General features: G+C 42.1%; 1 protein-coding gene across 1 annotated transcript in view; it reads right to left on the reverse strand.

Moving 5' to 3' along the window:
• Window positions 1-24,745, reverse strand: part of KCNQ5 (potassium voltage-gated channel subfamily Q member 5) — an 849,165-nt gene that overhangs the window by 246,744 nt on the left and 577,676 nt on the right. Inside the window, exon 2 of the mRNA XM_019520474.1 lies at window positions 19,769-19,859. Coding sequence (XP_019376019.1) covers window positions 19,769-19,859 — 91 coding nt within the window. The remainder of the gene's footprint in view (window positions 1-19,768; window positions 19,860-24,745) is intronic.

Below are 24,745 nucleotides of genomic sequence, written 5' to 3' on the forward strand. Positions count from 1 at the left end.
AGTAATTGTGATTTTTGCTTTGCATGGAATGCATGATGGGTTTTAATTTGGCATTATGAGTGAAGCTACTGCAGATTGTAATTCTGAGAACTCTTTGCTTACAAGGCAAACTACCACCAGGAGCATCTTCCTAAGATGCAGGCAGCTCCCTTATGGGATACAAAAAGCACCCTCCTCCCTAGAACTGCAAAGAGAAGTGATGCATAAACTCTGGTTTATCAAATGGACATATATGGAGCAGGGTTGCACTGTCAAGGCCAGCGGGGAAGGATCGTGCAGCAATTGGTATGATTGATCCACTAACGTTTCTCAGGAAAGCCACTTGCCACTCTCTCGTCTTTCAAAGAGAAAAAAAATCTCGCTTTTAAACCTACTCAGAGAATTCTAAGAATAGTTTTATTAGAACTGATGTTTTATAGGAATTCTGAAGTCTTAGCTCTTCCACTAATCAGGTCGCCCCTTCTATCAAACTTCTCTTGTTGAAAACTTTAGGAAAGCATAATTGTTGGTATAGCAGGACCAGCCCTGAGAGCAGTCATGATGCCTCCTGGTGGCCAAGGTACTCTTGCCCCACTCTGGCTCCTCAGGGGACCCTGCTTTTTCTACCTCACCTGCTACACCTGCATGGATCTTTAGTACTTAGGGAGGCTGCCCCATGGTCCCAGAGTAAGCCCTAGTTCAACTCAATTGGTTAGTACCTCTTGTGTCTGGCTAGCACCTATCTTGCCCCTCTGGTCCTATATTGTGGCCCTCTTGGCCCTATCCATGCCTCAGGGCACAAGTCACCTTATGGACAGTAATTGTGGCCTCCTCTCACACCCATAGCCACACTTATGGAATTATAGAAAATTAGGTTGGAAGGGAGCTCAGGAGATCATTTAGTCCAATCCCCAAAATTCTCAACTCCACAAGGGCTGCTGTGTCTTGCTAAAGAGAGGGGACCCACACTCATCCTTGAACTTAGACACTTCCACTTCCTAGCTCTGCCTGCAGACCCCTAAGCCACAGAACAGGTTACTGTGCCTTATACAGGTTAGTTTGGATTCATTCACTGGGCTCTCTGGCCCAATCTGTCACCCAATTTACTCAGCCTGCCAAGCCTTACCCCTAGCAAGGCTCTCATGCTTTCCTGGGCCCCTGGCTCTAGTTTAGCTTCCTCCTCTCTTGGGTTTCAGCCCCTTTCCCAGGCTTTAGCGTCTCAGCCAAAGGCTGATCTGGCTTCAGCCTCTTCCTGGCTTTAGGCTCCTTACCTGCAGCCTTAGCCCTCCCAGACCTGCCCACACTCAACCAGGCTTCTGGGCTCCTGGTTTTAGCAAGGTTCTGTTGCTCCACACCAGCTCTTAGGGTCCCTAACCCCAAGCTGGGGTGCTTTCGCAGAGTGTCCCTCCATGACCTCCCCATATAGCCACAAGCCAGTCCCCCAGCTTATCTGAACCACCTCCCCACTCACTGGCATGCTCTCTCAGTCTCTTGGGGTCCTGGCCTGCAGCATCTTCTTCTTTCCAGCATGAGCTGGCAGGAGCTCCCCTTTGTTCAGAGTTCAAGGACACACTGTTCTCCCTGTTTCAGGAACCCAGGTTTATATCCCCTGAGCACCTCTTCTTTTAGTCAGGTCTTCTGATGGGTGACAGGTATGTTTTCTCGGCTTCATGAACAGCCTACTGTTGTTTCTCTAGCTAAACTGCAGTTGTTCCCCACCACCTGCCTACTTGAGGCTCTGCCCTGCTATCGTACTGCTTTGCAGCTAGCTACATATTAGGCACTTGCAACCCTATAGATCCCTGGCTGCCTACTCTCTTGCAGCTAACCCATATTCAGCTGTCTGTATCTGCCTGTGAACATACCTGCTGCAGTTTCTCTCAAAGTAACAGGAGCTTCCTGTTACAGTTGGTAAATGTTTAGTTACTTCTGACTTCTTCTGAAATGGATATAGTTATATGTTTCTTTTATAATTTTCACTTGCAAATATTTTACATTTAAATGGAAACATTCAGTGTAATCACTTCCCGTGTAGGCTTGAAAGCCGCTTAGCCAAATGCTTAACATAAGTAATGCCATTTTTGTGCCTTGGCATAACTAACTAAAAGCAGAGCAAGCAGGTCACAGTTTAGAGTGACCTCTGTATAACCCACGTCAGCAAAAAAAAGTCAAAAGAGGAAGTGGTAACAGTCCAAGACAGCAGGATACAGATGGCAGTCTAAGTCTAACAAGAATGATCACTGTGAAAAATGATTTGTGGAAATTTATGACATACAGAACATAAGAGATCTACCCCCCCCCTCCCCGTATATACAAACCGAATGAAAAAGACTGGGGTGGGGAGGGAGCAGGAGAGCGACAGACAGGAAAGAAAAGATAACACCTACTTGAACCCTGGAGCAGTGAAGGATGCTTGCCCAGCTGAAATCACTGTATTTATCAAGAGGCTTATGTAAGAATATCTTGTTGACTGCTAGGGCTTGCTTAGAAGATGAGTGTTGCATTTAAAGCCTTGCTTAAATATTGGTATTGCTTATGTGTTACATATATTATGATTTCAAACCAGAATAGTCTGACCAATCATTTAATTTCCATTCACCCCACCCCTTAACTAAATTTAATACAACATCTGATACTACTGCTTTGTAAATAAGGTGCTTTTTATTTACTGATATGAAATCAAATAACCCAAGTATAATTGGTTATTCATGCAAAAAACAGATTGATTATAACATTTTTAGTTGTTAGATAATGCTTAAGTAACCCTTCTTAGCAAAGAATAAGAACATGGGACATATTCTATTCCAATTATTAGGCATCTAAGTGGATTGAGACATAAGGATTTCATCTTATTCAGCTCCCTGCAAAACCATTAATTGCACCTACTTTTGTAACATGCCATCATCTGACCCTTAAGATTAAGTCATAAAATAGCAGCGAGGAGGACAGCTCACTCCATATTTGCATTAACTGTTCATCAGAGACTTAAGTGGGGCAGAACAGAATCACACTTAGGAGACAGTCAACTTATAGGTGGCACAGAATTTAGGCCCACATTTCCAAGGCTAGTCAATGTCTTCTTTGAGAACTGCTTAACTTTAAAGACTCTAGTGGAGTCTTGTTTAAGTTTAAAAAGCTGGAAGACTGTAATACAGGAAATAGGAGTGCTTGGTTCATTTGAAACTGTGCTTATTAACCCAGATAGAACAAAAGGGATTTCTCAGAAAATGAACTCAGTAAAAGGCAAAATTAAGGCCCTAACATTTAAAATGCTTTAAGAAGCTGTACCACAAAGAAATATGATCATGAATTTGATATTTAAAATTTAATACTGTATTTGTATTAGTTGATTGTATATTAATAAGCTAAAGATTCTGCCAAGACCCACCCATGAAGGTATTGAGCCAGCAAATGGAAAACAGTGGCTGATATTTGGGTCCTGACAAGCTCCTAAGGCTTTTCTACTATGTTTAGTAAGACTATGAAAGCAGAAGTGTCCAAACAAGTAAAGAGGATCAAAACAAAGAACAAGAAGCTGCAGCCCAAATCAGAAGGAAGCAACCTTCCAGCAAGACTGCATCTGCCACACGATGGCACCACCAACACTTGAGGATCACTGATGTTTGCAAATACATGGTCAAGGGATTAGTTTTAAACAGTTCTTACAGAATTTTTAATAAAGTATTGAAATAATATTGTAATTTGGGACACTAACAACTTCTGTTAAAATCAGATTGTTCAGACTGTATATTCTTAGGCTAGAGACATAAAGCTAATCTTGGTAAACAACATTTCATTCTCTAAGATACAGTCTCCACTGGAAGAAGTGCAAAGAGATTTTAGAATGAAATAATAACTTTTTATTGCTTACTGGAGTATGTCTATACATGTCCAATACATGTCTTGAACTGCTTCTAACCAGAGAGAAAATTGGCTAATTTTCCATTCCAGTCCTTACCAATGTTACTTACTTGATAAGTTTCTCCATACTGATTTAAAATTGAATACTATTTATAGAACATTCCTCTCCATATTAGATATAAATTATTTAAACAAAAGTTATTATAAGTTTATCTATTTCAAATATTCATTAGGTGCATGATATTAGTAATTGTACTAGAGCGGCCAATTTCCAGATTAAAATCAATGGTCACAACTAAATGTATCACTTGAGTTTACTGTTCAAAGTAACGTTATACTTTGGTGGCAAAAGGAAGATTTCAGAAGCAAACTACCTAATGCACACACACACATGTACACACATACACAAACACACATTCATGCTCACACACACACAAATGTACTTTTAGAGCTACTGCTTGAATTCTGTCCAACTGGGTTTTTAATTGTAGAAGTACGGTCATAAATCTGAAAAATATAATCTAGAATAGACCTTATTAATGAAATATAAATCATGAGCAGAGACTTTCAACGAGCTTCCAGTGCAATGCTGGATAAACATAACACTAGATTTATGTACATTTTTGGCATTTTTCAGTTGCATAACAGATGTGATTCTTTCACAACAGTTTATTTGTTAAAATTATGATTAAGATTTTGCATCTTGATTCTATGTAATTAGATGCATTACTGAGAGAGACATCATACATCATTTCACCTAACACACAGATGCAGTTTTATAAATATACCACTTAAATCTGAGGTATATAACTCAGTTGGAGTTGCACATATCTTTGTGAATAAGTTCTATATTGGACTTTTAATATCCCATCTCTATAATCTTTCTGTTATAACTAATTCAAATAGCAAAAGAGCTGATAGTCATGTACCCCAAATCATGTTTCACACAAGAAATGGATCTTTGAAAATAAATGCCAATAATCCTGACATTCCCTAATGAAATTAAAGAGACCATACTTGCTTCATTTTGTTGCCAATAGTATAATAATTATTCTACATTGTATTTATATTAAGTATTTAGTCTTTCAGAGCCAAATCATGGTTCCTTGAACTGTACTTGAGTTAGAGAAATCATGAAGAAAGTATAAAATCCGTATCTGATTTCCTGAAAATGAGCATCAGATACCTCAATTAACCTAGCCAACCCTGGCTCCTGTAACCATCCTCATCTGTGGAGAATAAAGCAGGTATATCTTCATAGGAGCTACATACAAGGATGAATGTCACCAAAGGCCTAGACCAACTGCTTTAGTAAATTATTCACTATATACACTCCACAGTTTGCTAATCTGTTTTCTTAGTGGTACCCAGGGCTAAATGATTCATGATGACATTTCTAAGTTTTAGCTGAGTCCAAGAATTTACTGTTTTTGATGTATGCTTAGCCCTTTGACTGCAGATCCATCTGAAGAGTGTGTGCTCTCAGCCAGCTGGAAGCTCCCAATCCAAATCTGGCTCTCACTGCCCTCCAAATTTTCAAACCTAGGCAGGCAGTAAAGAACCTCTGGAGCTCTCTCAGGGCTATCAGATGAATAGAAAAATGTCAGGAGCAACAGTGGAAGTAGTGAAGTATGGAAAGGGAGGAGTAGGAATGGGGCTAGACAGTTTGCAGGAATGTGAAGGAGCTGAAGAAGAATTAACTAATTGTCATTTATGATTTTTGGTAGGAGTTGATTGCCATCAGACTTGCTTGATATAATTTATATAACTTTATACAAAAGTATACATTTCCACAAATATCTCAATATTAGGTCTTGGACTGCACTGCTACAGAGACAGATACAAATTTACAAATATGAATTATATAAATATCAGCAAATTTAAACTCTTTTAGGTCTTTCATAATATTTTGATAGGTATTGGACTTTTACAAATACTCCTGAAATCAGTGAAAACTCTCTGGGAGTATGCAGGTGGGAAAGAGCTGATTTTTCTATATAGTTCATATTTCTGTATAGTGTTTCATTGTTAGTTGTGTTAATTTCCATATCGTTTACTACTTTTTCCAGATCACTCATTTGTCAACCATAACATATCCTCTTGACAGCATGTGTGAAATGACAAGATGAAGTCCATAAGCCCAAGATGACATCATTTTTTTTCTTATTTTCAAAGTAATTCTCTGTATCCTTGGTGGTGCATCTCCAAATTATTTCTCTTGTGTATTTGAAAATCAGTAGCTTATGTCTTTTTTCAATCTTGAAACTGATGATACTGAAAATTGTGAAACTATACAGCCACATGCCAGGGTAAAAGTTTCTTTTATGATTTGTTCACATTTTTTTTCTAATGCAGTCAAAAGTCTGACGCTACATGTTACAGGCAGAAATTCAGCCGCATTCGATGTAGCAATACAGCTCCCAAATCCTCTCTTTGAAACATTTGTGGAGAATGTTTTGCTGTATCCAAAAAGAAATGTAGGACTGGTGTCAAGGTCAGTACATACTTCAAATCTTTTAAATGTCTTTCATGCTTCTGCTTCCAGACCCATTTTGTTTATTTCTGAAGGAGTTACCTTAGGCTAAATATATGAGGTGCACAAATAGGAATAAAAAAGTTGACACAATTCAACATATTCTACAATCTGTCTTTTATCGTCAGGTACCTGCATGTTTGGAATTGCTTGTATCTTAGAATCATCAGATATAATTTGCTTTGTGGGTAATTGCTCTCCTAATAAGGTGATCTCTCTCTTAATAAGATGATTTTATTTCTATTGAAAATGACATTTTCCCTGGTGAATTTGTTTCTTCTTTATATTTCTGGTACTCTGCAGTCATTCCTGATTTTTATTAGTAGTGTTGTCTTCAACTCTCACAGTAACTATGTACATCTTGACTTTTGCAAGACCTCCTAGTTTCTGAGATAATGTATATATACTGAAATACCATCTCATGCCAAACACTCAGAAAGGCAATTTTAAAAAAGCAGTATCTGCCAACTGGTAAATTTAAAGAGCATGCTTTGGCAATTTCTTTATCTAATCTGCCAAAATCCTGGCAATACATCTAATTTACTGAAAAAAATAGTTCCTGTCATCTGAGCTAACATTTTTCATTACCTGCATGCAAATGGAAGTGCCCCTTCATGATATTTTTGTTCCACTCCTTTGGCTTAATTAAATGTCTCATTCCATCTCCACTTTTCTCTAATAAGGAATGATTTGAATTAAGTGGGGCTTTTACTTTCTGAATGAGGCCAGCTGCTGTGATGTTATGCTACTCTTATGCTATGTCCTTTTCCAGACTTATGGAATATGTTGGGTGTCATAAAAAAAATTCTGCACACAGACACACACACAAGGTGCATCTACATATGTAATTCATGCAAAGCAATAAACTCCAGAGCTTATTGCTGCAGCATGTTGAGCCAGGTTGGAGCAGCTCCAGCTGACAGGGGGATCCAAGGGTCAGCCTGCCAGCCAGGGGCTGTTCCCCACAGCACAACGTGCTGCAGAAGGGATGGCTGGGGCACAAGGGTGCTCCAGTGCAGGGATAACCAGTAGGCAGCTCCTGCTCTGCAGCCAGCTGGGGCAACATCTACACATGCACTACTACAGAGTAAAAAAACTCCACAGCAGGATAGTACTTGTACTTACAAGTACTATCTTACTGTGCAGTTAATTAGTTTACTCCAGCTTAATAGGGGCACACATGTAGATGTGCAATGTTTACTGCAGAGCTAATTAGTCTACTCGGCCATAAACATCTCATGTAGACATGCCCACAGAGATGCACACTCATGCATATATATTTGGGAGATATTTATTTCCTATGATCAGATTTTTATATTGTTCATTAGCACATTTATGTCTGTTGTTGCTCTGATGTGCTCTTTAGCATGTACTTTTTAACTAGGTCAAGCACTTCACATACATAGAAATCAAAAGATTTGTAGTCTTTGGGTTGCTATATTATAGACTCTTATGCACTTGTGCATAAACAAGACAAACACAGGCTATTTATGCATACTTTTAGTTGGCTTTTTTTGTTTGGGTTTAAAGCTTTTTCACATCAATTTTATAAAAACAGCTTCCCCTTCACTTGAGACCTCACATCCTACCTGTATCCACCGTTGCATTTTCACTCTTTGTCTGTACACCTGTGCAAAGTGGTTAGTAATCTTTCAGTTTCTGTGCACTTTCCAGTCACTGGGCATTGTCCATCCTCACAACAGCTTTCACATCATTGAATTGCTGGCATCATACCATGTGGGCACTGACAGACTTGCAGCTCCCTGCTCTGATTCATGGTGCTTCACAGAAAGTGCTAAGAATTCAAGTGACCCTCCCCCCGCAACCCAACAAATGTTTGCTCTTGGGTTGGGTGGGGAGGAGGTATAGGCTCCACTTCAGAGCTGATCCAGTAGAGAAGCTGCCTGCCTGCAGCTTCTCTCCCCCAGCCCTGCCTTTCCCCACCCCCACAGCTCTGGTGATGTCTGCAGGAAGTGATGGTGTGGGGCTAGGGGTGGGAGAGAGAGCTGTGGATTGGGGTTTGCCCAGCCTGAGTTGGAGGGGGAAGGGGCTGGAGGTGGGCTGTGAGGCTGGGGGCTCTGATCCATTGCCCCCCTTCTAGCTTAGGCTGAACAAGCCCCAGCCTACAGCTGTCTTCCCCCACCACTTCTCCTCACTCCTTTTCTGCAGACAGCATGCTTTGGAGCACCTTCATGAGATCCCTTACTAGATCAGGGTTAAGTTGTCACATGATCGGCCACTTTTAAAGTGCTCTGTAGGCACGCACATGTGTCACAGCTGTTGAACACTTTCAGGCTAGCAATCACACTACAAATGTCACTTGTATCAGTGCCCTGTTAGGCAGGTTTGTTTTCTTCATTACTTTATTTCCTGTAAATTTTCCCTTCACTTATTTACCTTTTTTTTTTTACACTCATGTGGTCCATCTCTCCCTTTAAGGACTTTATCTAACTTCTTTTTGACATATCAATATTGTGTCAGATCCATGTATTGGATTAGCCTTTCATATACTGTTCGTTGTTGAAATCCAAACTATTTGCCCTTTAATGAGGCATTCTAAATTTTTCATATTCACAAGATTAGTTCCTACTCTGGCTTTGGCATTCAGTATACCAGAATAAATATATTACATATATATTCAATCCATCAGCTGTGGAAAATAGCAGCTCCTTTTAATATTATAGTTATGACTCAATTCCAACTAGCTTCCATGTGGTAAATTGTTACCATTTAGACTGGGTCTAAACAAATGAAAGACCAAGAAAGGCAGGTAGCTAAAGAACAGCTGTTCTTGAGAACAATGCTGTCTTTTTTTTTTCTTTAGTAACTTTATAATCAAAGGAGGAGAAATGGAAAGTGTTTGGTTCTGTAGAAAGGTTATGGTTGTTTTTTTTTATGGGGACAGGTGCCTTCAGCTCAAGGAATTATTTACAAACCAGTCTGAATCCTGATTTTTCCACCTAATCCTCCTCCCCCTTTATTATTACTATTTTATAATCCTAATATTGTGACCTGTCCTTCTTCTGGACAAAGACAGACAAGGTTCTCAACAAATCCCCTCCTGCTGGCAGGAGTCCTATTGAATAATGTGTGACAGTCCCTTCACCCTTAGGATGTGGACACGCCAACAAAGGCTCAAAGTCCTTTCAAAAGGGAAATTTTAACCCTGGATGAAGAAGAGTTAAAACTCGAGTGGGTTTTGCTGTATTTCTCAGCTCATTCACACATAACAATTAAACTGTACCAGCTGCTGCCCTTTTGAAATGTGTTCCCGTATCTACACCCTAAGGGATGGGAAACAAAGCAGTGACCAATAATAGCAGCTAGGTCCCTGACATTACTGATTGTCTACTGTTTTCTTTGTATCTGAATAATAATACCAAATCAAAGATTAGGGAGATGACATCATTTGTATAATGATTAGATAACAGAGGCAGACTAGAATATAGCGTTCCCAGTTAAAAAAAATAGCTCTATGTGTTGTATAATCATTTTAGTGATAAAATTATAGAAAGTCTAGCAGACCACTAAGATGCACTATCCAAATGCATATACTACTCCATGTGGTTTCTTTATCTCCAGGAATGTTTTGTCATTTTACAATATCTGCCTTTTCCCTTGCCATACTGTTCATCTAGTGGGAACAAGGGAAATAATTTCATGGATGGTATTTGGTTCCACAGCCAATGAATTGTGACAACCCCAGTAATCCTGAATTTACACAATCCAGAGATTTATTGCAGAAGAAAAACTGAAGATAGCTTTGTCTGCCTGGGGAATCCTCTGCTAGTAGCCTTAGAATTCTCTCCTACTTTTTGGAGAAAGTGTTCCTGAATTCCTGTGATATCAAAGAATTTTTATATTTGCGGTATACCACAATATTTTTGTTTCAATTTTGTCTGAATGTTACATTTTGATTTTATCGTCATCACTATTCTGTTCTGTTGTCAAAATAAAACATTTGACCCCATTATAACAAAGGGTGCACACAAACATTTGCCACACCCAGTCTACAATCACATGCTTTATTTTAAACTACATGATTGTAGACTGAAAGTGGCATGTACAGGCATTTGCCAGTGCCAGGAGCCATGTAGGGATCCCAGTGTAAGTAACAGGGGAATAGGCAGGTGGGATCAAGGGGGGCAGTGGGGTTTTGCCGGATTTGGGGAAGATTTGCCACCGGGGTGCTGCCAGGTTTTTGGGATGGTTTAGTACGGGGAAGTGGGGGTTGTCTGTCCAGGGATGGAGAAATCAGGGGATAAAAATAGCCCTCTAAGGGTTAATCTTAGGAAGAGTGCAGCTCTGGGGCTAGGATGAGCAGCTGAGCTTTCTTAACCCTGGAACTGCGCTCCAAACATATGCAGATGTTCACTGGATTGAGTTAACCTATTCGTGGGTTTGTACATGCCACAAAATTGGCCTTTAAAGTGGCTTAAATACACTTTTGCACTGCTTTAATGGCATTGCTGTTTACACTGTCAGCAGCGTATTGTGTGTTAATAGCACTGCTGTTTACGCTGTCGGCGGCGTATTGCGTGTTAAATGACTTTGCTACCTTACAGCCGTGGAGGGAAGCACCAGGCCCCGTGCAGCTCAGGGGCTGTGCAGGCAGCCTCCATGGCTGCGGTTCCCTCTGGGACTGCTCAGACTGGGTGCCTGTGGGCAGGTGCCGCTTGCCACCTCAGGGGTGCTGCTGCCACTGTGGAGGGAAGCACTGCCCCCCGCCCGCCCCTCAGCTCAGGGGCCACTCAGCCTGCTGGCAGCTTGTTCCCTCCCTCCCCTGGCTGCTGGAGAGGCAGGTAAAGTTCAGGCCTGACTCTTGTGTACATGCTACGGGGGTTTACTTCGGTTTAATCTGAAGCGTTGTTTTCAAAAACCCACTGCTTCAATTTAGGGAGAATTAAATTGAAGTAAACCCCTATGGCATGTACAAGCAGCCTGATCTAAATTAGTTCACCTACTCAGGCCCTATTTAAAACCCCTGGACATCTGCACAGATGGGTGTTCAGATTGGCTTAACCCTAGTTATGTTCATCTAAATGTAATGTCTGTACACGTGCAAATTTTTTCTGCCTTAACAAAACAACATCTTATGATGTGGTCCTTTCAATATTTCTAGTTCCTTTCCCCTGATCCCAAATGTTGCTTGTGTAAGACATTTTGAACTGTTCATTTGGATTTGGAGTGAATTTTGAAATATCAGCATTTTCTAAGAGCACACATTCTGTGTTCAGTGCTAGTCATGATCATTTTTACCTGCTTACATTCACTACTTTTAGTTCAGTTAGTACAAGGGTTGGAGTATTGTTGTAGTTATGATGGTCTAGGACAAAGTCTGGGAACCCCTGGCATACGTGCTGAGCGTGGCACGTGAGACCACTTTGCTTGGCACGCTGCGGCCGGCCCCGGCTCTGGGTAGCTGCTGCCAGCAACAGAGCCCGGGCTGCTCCCAGCAGGGCTTGCAGTGTTCCAGCTGCCTGCTGGGAGCAGCCCGGGATCCCAGCTGGCAGCAGCCACCCAGAGCCAGGGCTGGCTGCGTGCACCTCAGGGTGGACAGCAGGGCAGTGCAGCCCACCCCAAGGTGAACGTGCAGTCGCCACCAGCACAGAGCTGATGCTGGAGCTGTGCAGCCCGGCGGAGCTGTTTGCACTCTGCCTGCTGCTTACTGGGCTGGCTACAAACAGCTGCGCCGGGCTCATCACCTGTGTTCCAGGAGTGGGGAGAGACCAGGGCTGTGTTGCCTCAGGCCCCTCCCCCACTGCCAGCTCCGGGGTACACCTGCATGCGCCAGTGTGGAGCTGATGCCGGAGCTTGGCGCAGGTATTTGGAGCCTCCTGGCTGCAGCTGCCCCCAGCTCTGGGGAGCTGCTGCCAGCTGGGATCCTGGGCTGCTCCCAGCAGGCAGCTGGGATGCTGCAAGCCCTGCTGGGAGCAGCCTGGGCTCCAGCAGCTACCCAGAGGTGGGATAGCTGCTGGCAGCTACAGAGCCCAGGCTGTGGGGCAGGGGCTTTGGGTGGGGGGCAAGGGGCACAAGCAGGGTATTCTGCCATGTACCCCTTGCTGTCATATTGTTTTTATGCCATGCCGGCACTCTGGCACCTTCCAAGGTAGGCATTGTGGTGTTTTTCAGCACTCTGGCCAAAAAACGTTGCCTATCCCTGGTCTAGGAAATGTATGAGTGGCAACGATTTATTGTGATATTTTTTCCTGGACCAACTATATAGTTGGAGGAGCTGTTGAACAAGCTTTTGGGCATCAAGTGCTATCTTTGGCTTGCAAATGAAAATGTTATATGGAAGTGTTTGCTATATGTTTTCTGTTAGAAAATTAACATTTATAATTTGTAGAAACTCGAGTACACTTTATTCACATCCTTCCTTTAAAATCTCCCATGAATATAAAGTTTTCTTTATACCCATGACAGATGAAAGCTTACAAAGCCACTCGTCTTATTTTCTAAATAGACATGGCCACCTCTGATAGACCTCTATATCTTTGTGCTTTGTGAGTTAGAGCAGGTGGATTAATCTGTGGCCCCTGGGCTCCCCCTGGCTGTTGTTCCTCTCATCGCTCTGGCTGCCAGGGTCTCCAGACTTCCCTTCCCTTCTCTGTCTTTTACCTCCTGCCCTTGTTGCACAGGGCAGTGTGGCTCAACAGAACCTGCAGCCCAAGTGCACGGCAGGAACTGACAGTCAAGGAGGTGAGGGGGAGTGGGGCTGCTGGCCCACCCATACGGTACAGTGGTAGGGGGAGCTTGCAGCTGGGAAGGTGAGAGGGGGGTGGGCTGTGGCCCCTGCTGATGTAGCTCCCCTCAGCATTGGCCTGCGGCCCCTGCTGGTGTGACCCCTGCAGTATGCAAAACCTGACTGCTAAGAAGCTGGACAGCCCTGATTTAGAGAACTGATCCATAAACACTCATGATCCAGTGCTTCTCAGCTGGCAATAAACCCTTAGAGGTATCTTATGTATACCTTGTCCCTTTTTTTCCACTCTGTTCACTCTAAATAGTTGGCAGCTAGTGCTGTTATGCTTCTTAATTGATACTCATCCTCTTTGTGCTTTCACATTTTGTGTACATACTAAACAATCTCCACTGGCATATAGTAACATAAGGCAAAATATTACAAGCATTTACTTGGCCTTACTTTGGGACTGGTATAAAGAGACTAAGCAGAAGATGGCTTTATATACAGCCCCTATGTGGTATCTATCCTTCTTCTTGTGGAGCTGTTTCTGACCTCAAAATGCATGACTAGGGTACATAATTCTTTTCTTGGGTCCTGCTCCTCCAATTATCTAAGCACATGTAATCCCTTTGACAATTCTAGAACTATTGATAAGTACAAAGTTACATAAACACATAAACCCTTACTAGACAGGAGTCTAATTTTGGAAACTAGGATTTAATTCTGTATAAGGTAAATGAATGCATGCACTTTCAAAAAAATGAAAAATATAGACAGAAGAAACAGATTAATATTAATTTCTCACTTCAGGACATATAGAGGCATCCAGAAAATCCAGAGGATCATATTGTAAGGGTCTTTGATTTGTAAGGGTCTAGTGTGTTCCAGGGAACATACTAGACAGGTCTGAGCTAGCATTCCTTGTACCACAACTCCAACTAAACTAACAGAAATTCTAAGTGTGTAAGGAATATACAGGATAAGGCTTGTTATATGCTATATAAAACATTGCTCAAACGGCCAGCATTGTATTTAAAAATATTTTTAAAATTATCATTGCTAAAAGATGAACTGTTTCTGGCTACCATTTCAGCTGTGCTAAAGTCATAAGACATATTTACCTCAACAGTTAGCATGTGCAGGATCTTTACTAGGGGATCTTAAGAAAAAACTAATTTCAGTTTTGTCTGAGCCCAAATGCTAGGTCCCTGGTTTTGCTGCCCTCTTGGCTTTTGCCATTTGGAATGATGCATGTCTTTGGAAGTGTGTAAATGTCTAAGATATTTTTAGCTTTATGCTTAACATTTTAAGCATTACTGAAAACTTCACATGAATAAATTAGGTTGTATGTTCTTCAGATAAGAGACTATAGCATTACCTAGTTTTAAAGGGTCATGAATTAAATTGGGCTTCTAGTTGCTACTGGAATATATGAGCTGGATGAAGCCTATAAGCCAAACACTACATAAATGGCATATGGAGAATGAATACCACAGTCAATGTATCAATACAGAAGAGGGTGGTAGCAAATTGAAATATATCTCAATAAAAAAGATGGAAAAAAATATTTTTTTTCATATGAAACATTCTAATTTTGTAAGGAAGACTGTAGATCTGGGAATACCAACTTATTTAACAAATTCGTATTAATTTTGCCAAACTGTTATTTAATAAAAAAAGGAAAAATTAGAAAAGTTAGGGATTTTGTTGACTAAATTCAAAAGTTTTCTCTCAGTTTCTTCCAAATATTTCCAAATTCTACTTATTTTGTAATTATATTTTATAGAAATAAAATAAATAAAAAATATATATTTCATAAAAAATTAAATGTGGGTTTTCCCACTTTTTAGTTGGCCAACTTTTTTGATTAACCTGAAATTAATATATTTTTTTCATTTTCTGGGAGCTAATGCTAAACAAAAACAATCCGTTATTCATGCGGCTCTAGTTGTAAGTTAGGTCATGAGAGAAAGGGTTCAGTGCCAGATGTATTTTTTCTTGGCTATCTTCCCCAAAATATTTGATTTTGTCTTCCCAGCCTGAGTTTTACTCCTCGACTGTTTATTATTTGACACTATGCCAGTAGTTGTGTTTGTAGGAGACCACGAATACACCAGAGATTATTTTCTTGCTACGTTAGCTGGATTCTTAAACAGTTTGTAGCTTTTTTGATGCTGGAGTAGATTTTATTCTACTGTCAGTCTGGGATATATCAGTATTAAGATCCTAACGCCACATGCTGTGTGTAGAGAGGAGATTAAGGAATGACTATGACTGTAGGCATACGGAGAACCTGATTCCTTCCTTCTGTTTAGCCTTATTGGATGTGTCCAAATGAGCACACATGTGCGGCTTGTGGTGCCTTAAAGCTGTTTGAGGTGCCACAAACCACACGTGGAGCATGTGCACCCATTCGCCACACTGTTAATTTGCAGCATGGTGGTTTATTCTGACACCAGGAAATCCTGGTATAAAAAAAACCTGCTGCTAAAAAAACAGTGTGGAACACAATGTAGCAGTGTGTGCCACCAGAAACACAGCCTGGCCAGCTAGAGCTATTCTCTGGCTGCCAGCCAGGCTCCAAGCAGCTGGTGTGGCACTGCTGTTACCCCAGAAGGCCCCCAGGACCTCAGGTAAGGCTGCTGGGGCCAGCACAGGTGCTGGCCCCAGCCTTTCCTACCCAACCTGGGGCCAATTTGCCATGTGCTGGAGTGCATGTGCAGGGGCATGACATGGGACAAAAAGCAGCAACACAAATATATACTGCTGCTGTTTGTCCACGGAAAATGTGTGCCTCTGCAGGTGTGCACTCATCTGGACATGCCCACTGTGTCCTGAGAATTAATTGTAACCTTGAGGTATGTGTCCATTTTAGATTTTCAATGAACTTGACATTTTTGGAAGCTTGATGTCAGTGGAGATGTTTTTAAAATAGTATTAACCATTAATTTTCTCTAATGTCAATCAAAATTTATTATTATTAAAATGTGGACGCTATAATCTTTAGCCCATTTCTGAAGCATTTCACATCTTAAACATGCTGTACAAACATAACTCTGACAAGTCTCTTGTGTAGGTGAATATTACCTGGATTCCTACCTTGTCTGTTAATCTGGGCAGATATTCAGAAGCTCTCAGCTAATCTGATTTTGAATGAACAGTGATTGTACTGGGTTGTCCACACAGATTATTTTTATGCAAACATTATTTAGAATTTTGTGATCAAGATATATGATCTGTTCCTGTTTCTTAAATTGTAAACTGAGGCATACCAGCTGACTTTGCATAGCAGCACCTTCAACTTCTCTGGCTTTTATAGTGAAACTAGCCAATTGTCTGTAAAGAATGATGGGATTGGGGGGGAAGGAGCAGGTGGGGAAGGAGCCCTGGGCTGCCCCCATCTGGGCCTGCTCCCCCTTCCCTCCTGCTGCTTGGGGTCTGGGCCCACTCCCCCCTCCTCACTACAGTGGTGGGGGAAGGGAGGAGCAGGTCCAGGCCCGATGTGGGGGAGGACTGGGTCTGAGGGTTGGGAGAAGCCGGGCCATCGCAGCGGTGAGCAGGGAGGAGCAGTGGGCCCGGCCTGACTGAGCGGTGGTGGTGGGAGGGCGGGAGGAGCAGGCTTGGGGCCAATGTAGGGGAGCGGGGGTGATGGAGGAGTGGGCCCGGGCCTGACGTGGGGAGGAGGTTCGCTCCTCCATTCCCCTGCAGCTGCTGTGTTGGGCTGGACCAGGCCAGGCTGGGCCTGCTATCTTCCCCCCACACTGCTGCAGCAGGCTGGCTTTTCTGTTGGCTTGGGCTCACTCCTCCCCTCGCCCCACTGTTACCGCTGATGCCACAGCGTACCCGGCTCCTCTTCTCCTCATCGGGCCCACTCGGGGATGGGAGGAGTGGGCTTGGGGATGATGCAAGGGAGGGGGGCGGGGGAGGAGTGGGCCCAGGTTCAAGTGGGGGGAGGAGGCCCACTTCTTCCCTCCCCCAGCTGCTGCTGTGGCCGCATTGGACTGGGCCCATTCTTCCACACCCCTGCTGTGGCAGGCCAGCTTTTCCCCTGCTTGGGCCTGCTCCCCCCTGACCCTGTGTTGGACCCGGACCTGTTGCCTCCCCCCACGCTGCATTGCGCCTGGGCCTGCGCTGGTGCCTATGTTACCTGCAGGGAGCAGGGCAGCAGGGGGGGAGGTGAGGCTTCCCCTTCCCCTTCTGTCCGCCCTTTTGCCACCACCTCCAGGGAGTGGGGTGGGGAGGGTGAGGCCAGCTGCACTAGCCTTGCTACCTCCACTCCATCTCCTTTGTCCCTACCTTCATGGTGGGGGGTGCCTTCTGTCCGCATGCTTCTTTGTGCTCTGATTGGCTGTTTGTCAGCCAATCAGAGCACAAATAAAGTGTTATGGACAGACAGACAGACAGACAGACCTAGGCTTTTATAATATTAGAATGGTGGAGATAGCTCCACAGGGTGGAAGTCACATGTATCCTTTTTCTCTATCTTTGCTCTAAAACTACAGCTATGCACAATAAGTAAAAAACCTACAGGTGCCAACACAGGCAAAAGCACAGGTGTAAGTGTGAGGAATGTTATGTTGGTTTCTATTGGCCAGTTAGGATGGCTCTTCAAGGTATCATCTGGAATCCTTGAAACAGTCTGTTCATGGAATCCCAGCAGACCTCTGTATAGATCACTGTACTTTTGCTTTGCTTCATTAAAAAAAAAAGCTGTGCTCTAACTTGAGTGTAAAACAGTTCTAAATATCTCTTATATTTTAATGTAATTATCTCTGATTAATAGTGTAAGTTGCACATCTCTAAGAATTGCAGTGAATCACTGCAAGTAAAAGGGTTGTGAAAATTGTACTAAACATTACAGTCATAGTGTTTACAAACTCAAACAATGGCCTCAACATTAATGCAGAATTGTGTTTTTTATTATTATGCGGTTGTAAATGTCTGCATTTAGAGAGCTGCAAACATTACCCAGTGATTCAGCAAATGAAGAGAAGAGAACATGCAGTACAACAGCATAGAAGAAGGAACCAGTTTACGTTTCAGTTCAGTCTGGGAACTTTATACTGTGGTGTGTTTATGTTTTTCCATTAAAGAATTGCAGCTGGAACTGTAAAATTCGTCATCATGGAATGTATTCCCGTCAAAGGTTCTCTGAACACATCAGAGCTTTGTATAAAAATGTTGGACAGAAACTACTTCAATTACTACAGATATTTGAAGGATTAGCGATTCACCTACATCTCTAACACTCAAACACTCAGAGCTAGACAATCGCATGCAGTGTTTGAAAAATCAATGTAATTTTGCTAATCTCAATCATCTGAAAATCTGCCCTGTGAATTTAAGATTTAAGAACACATCTCATCAAAAATGAAATAATCTCTGACTTTAAATGAAGGGTTCTGCAAAGCTGTTTTACAGTTACAATTAAGACTGAACTGTCAGTACTTATCTCAAAGACAAGCATTGACTGTAAAGACCAGCAGTATAAACATGACTCATGGTAAATACGTATTTTATGTCAACACAAAAAACTTATTCATATAAAATAAACAGTGAAAATGTTCATGATACACAGAACTGAAATGTCTTGTATTTGAATTGGGTTTTTTTACTATTAAAAAGCCCTATACTGTTGCATATACCATAATATTTTAAGAATAGTAGTATAACCATTGTAACCATTATATTAACAGGATATTAAAACAAACTTTCAATTGTAAAGTGTTGCTTAAATTTGCAAATAATTTGATTTGAATTCGGAACTACATGAACTCATTTTTTTAGGCTATATGAAGTTAACCATAGTTACTGCTTAAGAAATCACATTGATGTGCCTGCCCTCTCCTTCAATAGTTATTCTAATTTATTCTAATAAGAAAAAATTTTGAGCACATAACAGTGATTGCCATTAAAATGTCAGTGTTTGTCAACAGCTGCGCCACAGTGGCGCCTGTCTAACATGCTGTAGTTTGTCTATATACTTGAAATAGAAAATAACCATGGAAACATAGTGATTGTTGGCTTTTTAATGTCTATCTTTGCACCTCCCCAGGCCACCATTTACAGAACTAAATAACACATCAAGAAACATATGAATAAAGATGTGTTTATATGAAACAAACATATTAAGTACTTTTAAGGATTTAACCCGCTATGCCAAAACTTCAAGAAAAAGAAAATATTGAAATAAATATAACAAAAACACCTAAATTGTGAGGGATCATGTAACTACTATGCCATACTACAGCAACTGCCATTAAAAAGTCAGCATCAACCAAGTGCTAAAACGCATTGGTATCTAAGATACCAAAATCATTTCCTATTTTAAGTATGAGAAAAAATAGTTGTATCTCAGATACTACTGTGAAATGCCTCTTACTGCCTACTGACTTCAGATGGCAACAGCAGATCTTTCACTGCGAAGCTGCAGAAGAGCTATTAGCAATGAAGCACAGCAATTCTCAAGAGCACAAAAACAAAATCATGTGCTGTATTAGTACCTTCTTATGGGAATTACATCTCAAAGGAAATAAGAATCCTCTATTGTTCCCCCTCAGACTGGCTTATTTCTTCCACCGTTTTAGAGAAAACTTTTAGTATTCTTTCAAAGCATACATAAGCCTATTACCACCTTTAGGATGAGATATGGTTAATCATACTTAAAGTTTCTGTGAAATAGTGTGGTATCCATAAGTTTCACTTACCAGAATGAAGAGGCAACGAGATGCAAGTTTTGTGTGCTCAGGGATGGTAGAAAACACTGACAAAATCAAGCAACCAAATACAAGGAGAAAACTGGAAAAGAAAACAACATTGAAAATGTTAATGTTGAGTATGCAGATCAATATATGCATTGATCATACATTTAATAAATGGTAGCATTTAATGAAGGTGGATTAAATTATATTTTTTTTATAATTTTTGATAGAATTAGATACTTTTAGACTTACAAACTTCTAAATGGCAGTAGAATAAAAAGTAATAGAATTAACATATTTTCCAATTAATCAGATGTGTTTGTGTATAAGCCACCCCCTCCAAAAAAGGTTACATTATGAGAAAAAGTTTTTAACACATTTGATTACATTTTGGTCAAATATTATTACATGGATTTCAATGATTTTTCTGTTACAAAGCTTTGGCATGTTGCACCTTTAATTTTAGAACTTATTTTTTGAAAAACAAAAACAACCCCCTATGTCATACGCACCAAAAATTATGATAAAGAAGAAATTACAACCAGTTCTCCTGATGAGAAGACCGTGAATACATTTGGGCTATATCTTGGTATCCAAATTAGAACACTTATCCAGTCCAAACCAGCTTTAGGTAATTCTGCGCAAAGACCATCAATAGCTGAGATCTCTCTGCAGTCCAAAAAATCACTTCCCTTTGATAATGTTTCTGTTGCTGCATAAGGTTAAGACCAAGATGCAGAATATGTCTCACTGTTTCCATAATTGGTTTAGTTCTTTATTGTAATACATTTTTTATTAAGGGTTTTTTAGGGACCTCAGCAGCATGGAATAAAGTCACATTTAGGTGCCTAAATCGTGAAATAGGATCTGGCCTCTATTTTCTACCACTTATTTTGTACAAACCATCCACGGGCTACAGTCATCAGTTACTCACTGCACATGAGCAGATCTTTTGAAACCAAAGATGTGTAGCATTTTAGATTCTTGTCTTATGGTACTTTGTTAATAGTATCCATAACCTCAGCATTCCCTTAATAACATTCTGTGAACATTTGTAAGTTACATTGTAGCATGACAAGCTGGAACAAAGGGCCAGACTCTAAGACACTGTATAGGGATGCAGTATTTCCTTATGGACTCTTCCTGATGTCAGGTGATATAGCACTCTGCATAAATATGTATTGCTATTAATGCTGAGCTATAAGGGTGGGTGAAACTCAGTCAGTTCCCCTTGGATATGAAAGGGACTGCAGCCTCCGTGGGTGCTTCTACACGTGATGCTAAGGCACTGTAGCAATGAGCTACAGCGCCGTAGAAGTGGTGGGCACAAACCATGATGCCGACACTCTGAAGCCATAGTGACAAGCTACCTCACTATAGTGTGTTGCTATGGCAACATAGCTGCTAAAAATAACTGCGTGCTGCCAGGATGGCACCGTAGCGACTGTTACTGTGCTATCATTTAGTATGTCCTAAAGCAAATACTAAATGCTGGCACAGTAGCAACTGCACTTTGGGAAGCATGTGTAGATGCACCCTTGACAGGCAGAAGGAAACAGGGGCTGGGCCACAGAAACCTCCCTTGAGAAACTGTTAAAAAATGTAACCTTAGCAGGTAGTTTACAGTGAGGGAATATACCTTTTTATTATTGATAGAGTCATAAACAAAGGGAACAAAAATATTTTGGACTATGTAGAATATAGACATACTCTTGAAAAGTTGTGATTCAATTGGCCTGTGCATTCAATACTATTATTCAGGAGCAGTGATTCTCAACTAGGGTGCTGTAGCACCCTGGGTGACATGAAATCCTTTTAAGGGCGCTGCAAGTTGCCATGTAATATTAGCAGTGTTAGGTGTCCAAATACCTATGCATGATTCACAAGATAAACCCAGAGATGTCCAGTACAAATCCATAGTGTCCAAAATATTCTGATATGTTGCGGTCTTTATGCATTTTTTGCTCTATTATTTTTCTATAGTCAAAAAATCAGTGTAGGCTAATAGCTTAAATTATCTGAGAGGTGCTTTGAATCTAATGAGGGGTGCCTCGAGTCTAAAAAGGTTGAAAACCACTGTTCTAAAGAACTAGAGATGTAGCATATAAACATTAACAATTTTCCTCTCATGCTGAAAGCAGTTTTTACTAACCATTTCACTGCTCTTCTACTCCAGCATCCTCTGTTTATGATGAGCCAGAATTCCACTGAGATAGCAATACTGTATTGTAATGTAGCTGATACACTAAACCTCAGTGCAAGCAGACTTCTTCAGAATTATTATTATTATTAGGAAAGAAAACCTTATGGGAAAGCATGATACATTTATTCTTCAATGATAAAGAAGCCCTTTTTACAACATTTCAGTTGTACACTGAAAACAAATTCTACTTTGAGGACAATTCTGACAACAATGGCGTGCACACTGTTTTCTGGAATATGAAAAAGGCAAAATATTCAAAACGTAATAGAGTTTTATGATATTCAGAAATGAAAAGCAGCCAATTTCACTGCCAGCAGAAAGTTTTACAATCTCCATAAACCCCATTCCCCTATCAATACAAAATATATTTAAAGCTTCACAAAGTCACACTCAAGTGACAACAATCCAACTTGTGACCAAGTTGTCTCTTTTAGATAAATCTCTCAGTGACATCAATAGGACTTTTGCCCCAGTAAGGACTTCAGATATGAACTCACTGTAATTTTATCCTACAATTGGCAAGCCTATGAGCTGAGATGTATGAGCACTAGTTCTCTTGTCTAAGATAGACTGCAGGAGGCAGAGCAGGGTGGCACCTTATGCTAAGTACAGAGGTTCAAAAAGCCCGAGGTAGAATTGATCAAACTTGTGTGGTTCTGTAAATGGTGTAGGTTTGTTCAGGAGTGAACAGAACATACATTTGCCCTTGGGTGGAGTGGGGGTGGGCAAGCAGGCTGGCTGCACTGGCTGAGGCCACAGGTTGGTGGCATTCCTGCATACCTCCCAGTGGGCTCCCCAGACTGCCAGAGACTGCTGAGTGCAGCCAAGTGCAGCCAAGTGGCCAGGCCACCTCTGATTGGCTGCCAGGCACAGGAGAGCATGCCTCCTTCTTTCCTCCCCCATCATTGTCTGCAACAGGCATCTGTCCGCTGCAGGCAGCTTGCCCATCTCATCCCCTGCAGTCTCGTTGTGCTCCCTGGGGCTGCACCTGTGCTCATGGGAGGCACAAGAGTCCTTGGGTGGACTCCCGCACACCCACCCATGGATTCCCATGCCCCTGCAAGTGGGCACAGCCCCAGGTAGCATAACTGGGTTGCATGGCATGCCAAGCAACCCTTCCCTCCCTCCCCCCAACATCTTCAGCTACTGGGCTGATTTGGCTCTCTGAGGAGCATAAATGACATGTGCCCTCTGTGGCAGTAAGTGGGGGAGCTTCCGCATATGACGCCAGTGCTGTCAGTGGGGGGGGCAGCAACTATCTGCAGATGCCGCCAGCAGCATTGGCAGTGGCCAGCGGGGATTGTGGACTGTCTGCAGATGCCACTGGTGGTGCCAGTGGCAGGGTGGCTAGTGGTGACCGCCCACGAGCAGCCTTTTTGTAGGGGGTGCATTGCTATGCCCAGGGTGGGGGGGGTGTGCACCCACTACACGTCACCCCTAGGTAGGAGAAAGGAAGTATTATTATATCCCCATGTAATCCAGGCAGTACTCCAAGAGGTACCCCCTCTCCAATTGAAGGGATCCAAGCAGGTGCACAAGCACTGTGGGAGGTGTAGGGACTCTCCTCCCCCTACAGAGCAGAGCCAGACCAATAATGGGGACTTAACCATATACCTTTTAATACTGGGAACATAACAGGCATAAATCAGAGGGTATAGTGAACACTACAATGCCCTGAGGGGCAGGATTCAAAGGTTAGACACTTACAATCATTGACAAAAAAACAGGGTTAACAAAATATAAAACACAAACAGCAGAACAAACAATACCGGCTGGTGAAATATAAAAAAGGCACAAAATGCAAAATGTCAAATGACAAAGAAATATAGGACCTTGGTACCTGGAGGAGGAGAAAGGAGGGAAAACACAATGGTTCCTTTTCCACTGCAAGAAGATTTACTTCTTGTTAGCTCACTCACCCCAAGTCACCTCAGCTGGGACTTGAATTCAGATTTCCCACACACTAGGCAGGAACACTGCCACACAGCCACCGCTGGTGACACTGCTCTAGTCTGCTAGGGGTCTTGACCTTCCCAGAGCCCCAGCCTCACATTGAGCTGCCTGGCCTCTGACTGGAAGAGCTGGAAGCAGGGCTGGGAACCTCTCAGGTCGCTGCTCAGATCCTTCCTGGAGTGGGGGGGGGAGCCTCTCCTGCTGGCCACACTATGCACTGCTGAGGGTCCCACTGCTGCCTGCTCTTTCAGGCTCTTCTGGGGCACTGCTCCTACCCCACTGGTTCAGCTCTTGCCAGCTCTGTGAAGCCTCTTCCTTGTTGTCCCTCACTGGTATCTCCTGAGTCAGCCCATGCTGCCCCTTTTATCCCCCTCCAGGTGACCCAAGGGGCCAATCAGGGTGAGTCTTTGGGGCCTGATTGGTGTGGAAAGGGAATCCCAAGTCCTCCAATCATCTTTTACCCCTTCAAAACCCCTGGGCCGGGTCACTGCCAGCCAGCCCGTCACACCCTGTTAGATGGGGACAGAGGAATAAAACTGAGCTACCTGATGCCATGCAGGTTGTCTGTGGCAGAGCAGAAAATGATCCCAAATTTCCAGTCACACTCCAGTGCTTTAACCTGGAAAACACCCTTACTTTCAGACTTTCCTTCCTCTCAAAATGGAAGATTACCTGACTTCAGGATCATTTCTTACAGAATCAGGGTAGACAAATCATTAATTTATTAAAGACTAGAAAACAAGTGAAGGGACAGAACTGGTATAGTCAAGCAATTTAGGAATCAAAAGAAGACAAACACTCAGGAAAGCCCAATGCACAATTTAGAG

Source organism: Gavialis gangeticus, unplaced genomic scaffold, assembly GCF_001723915.1.
Source record: "Gavialis gangeticus isolate Ggan-Ray unplaced genomic scaffold, GavGan_comp1, whole genome shotgun sequence".
In the NCBI taxonomy this organism is placed as follows: domain Eukaryota; kingdom Metazoa; phylum Chordata; order Crocodylia; family Gavialidae; genus Gavialis; species Gavialis gangeticus.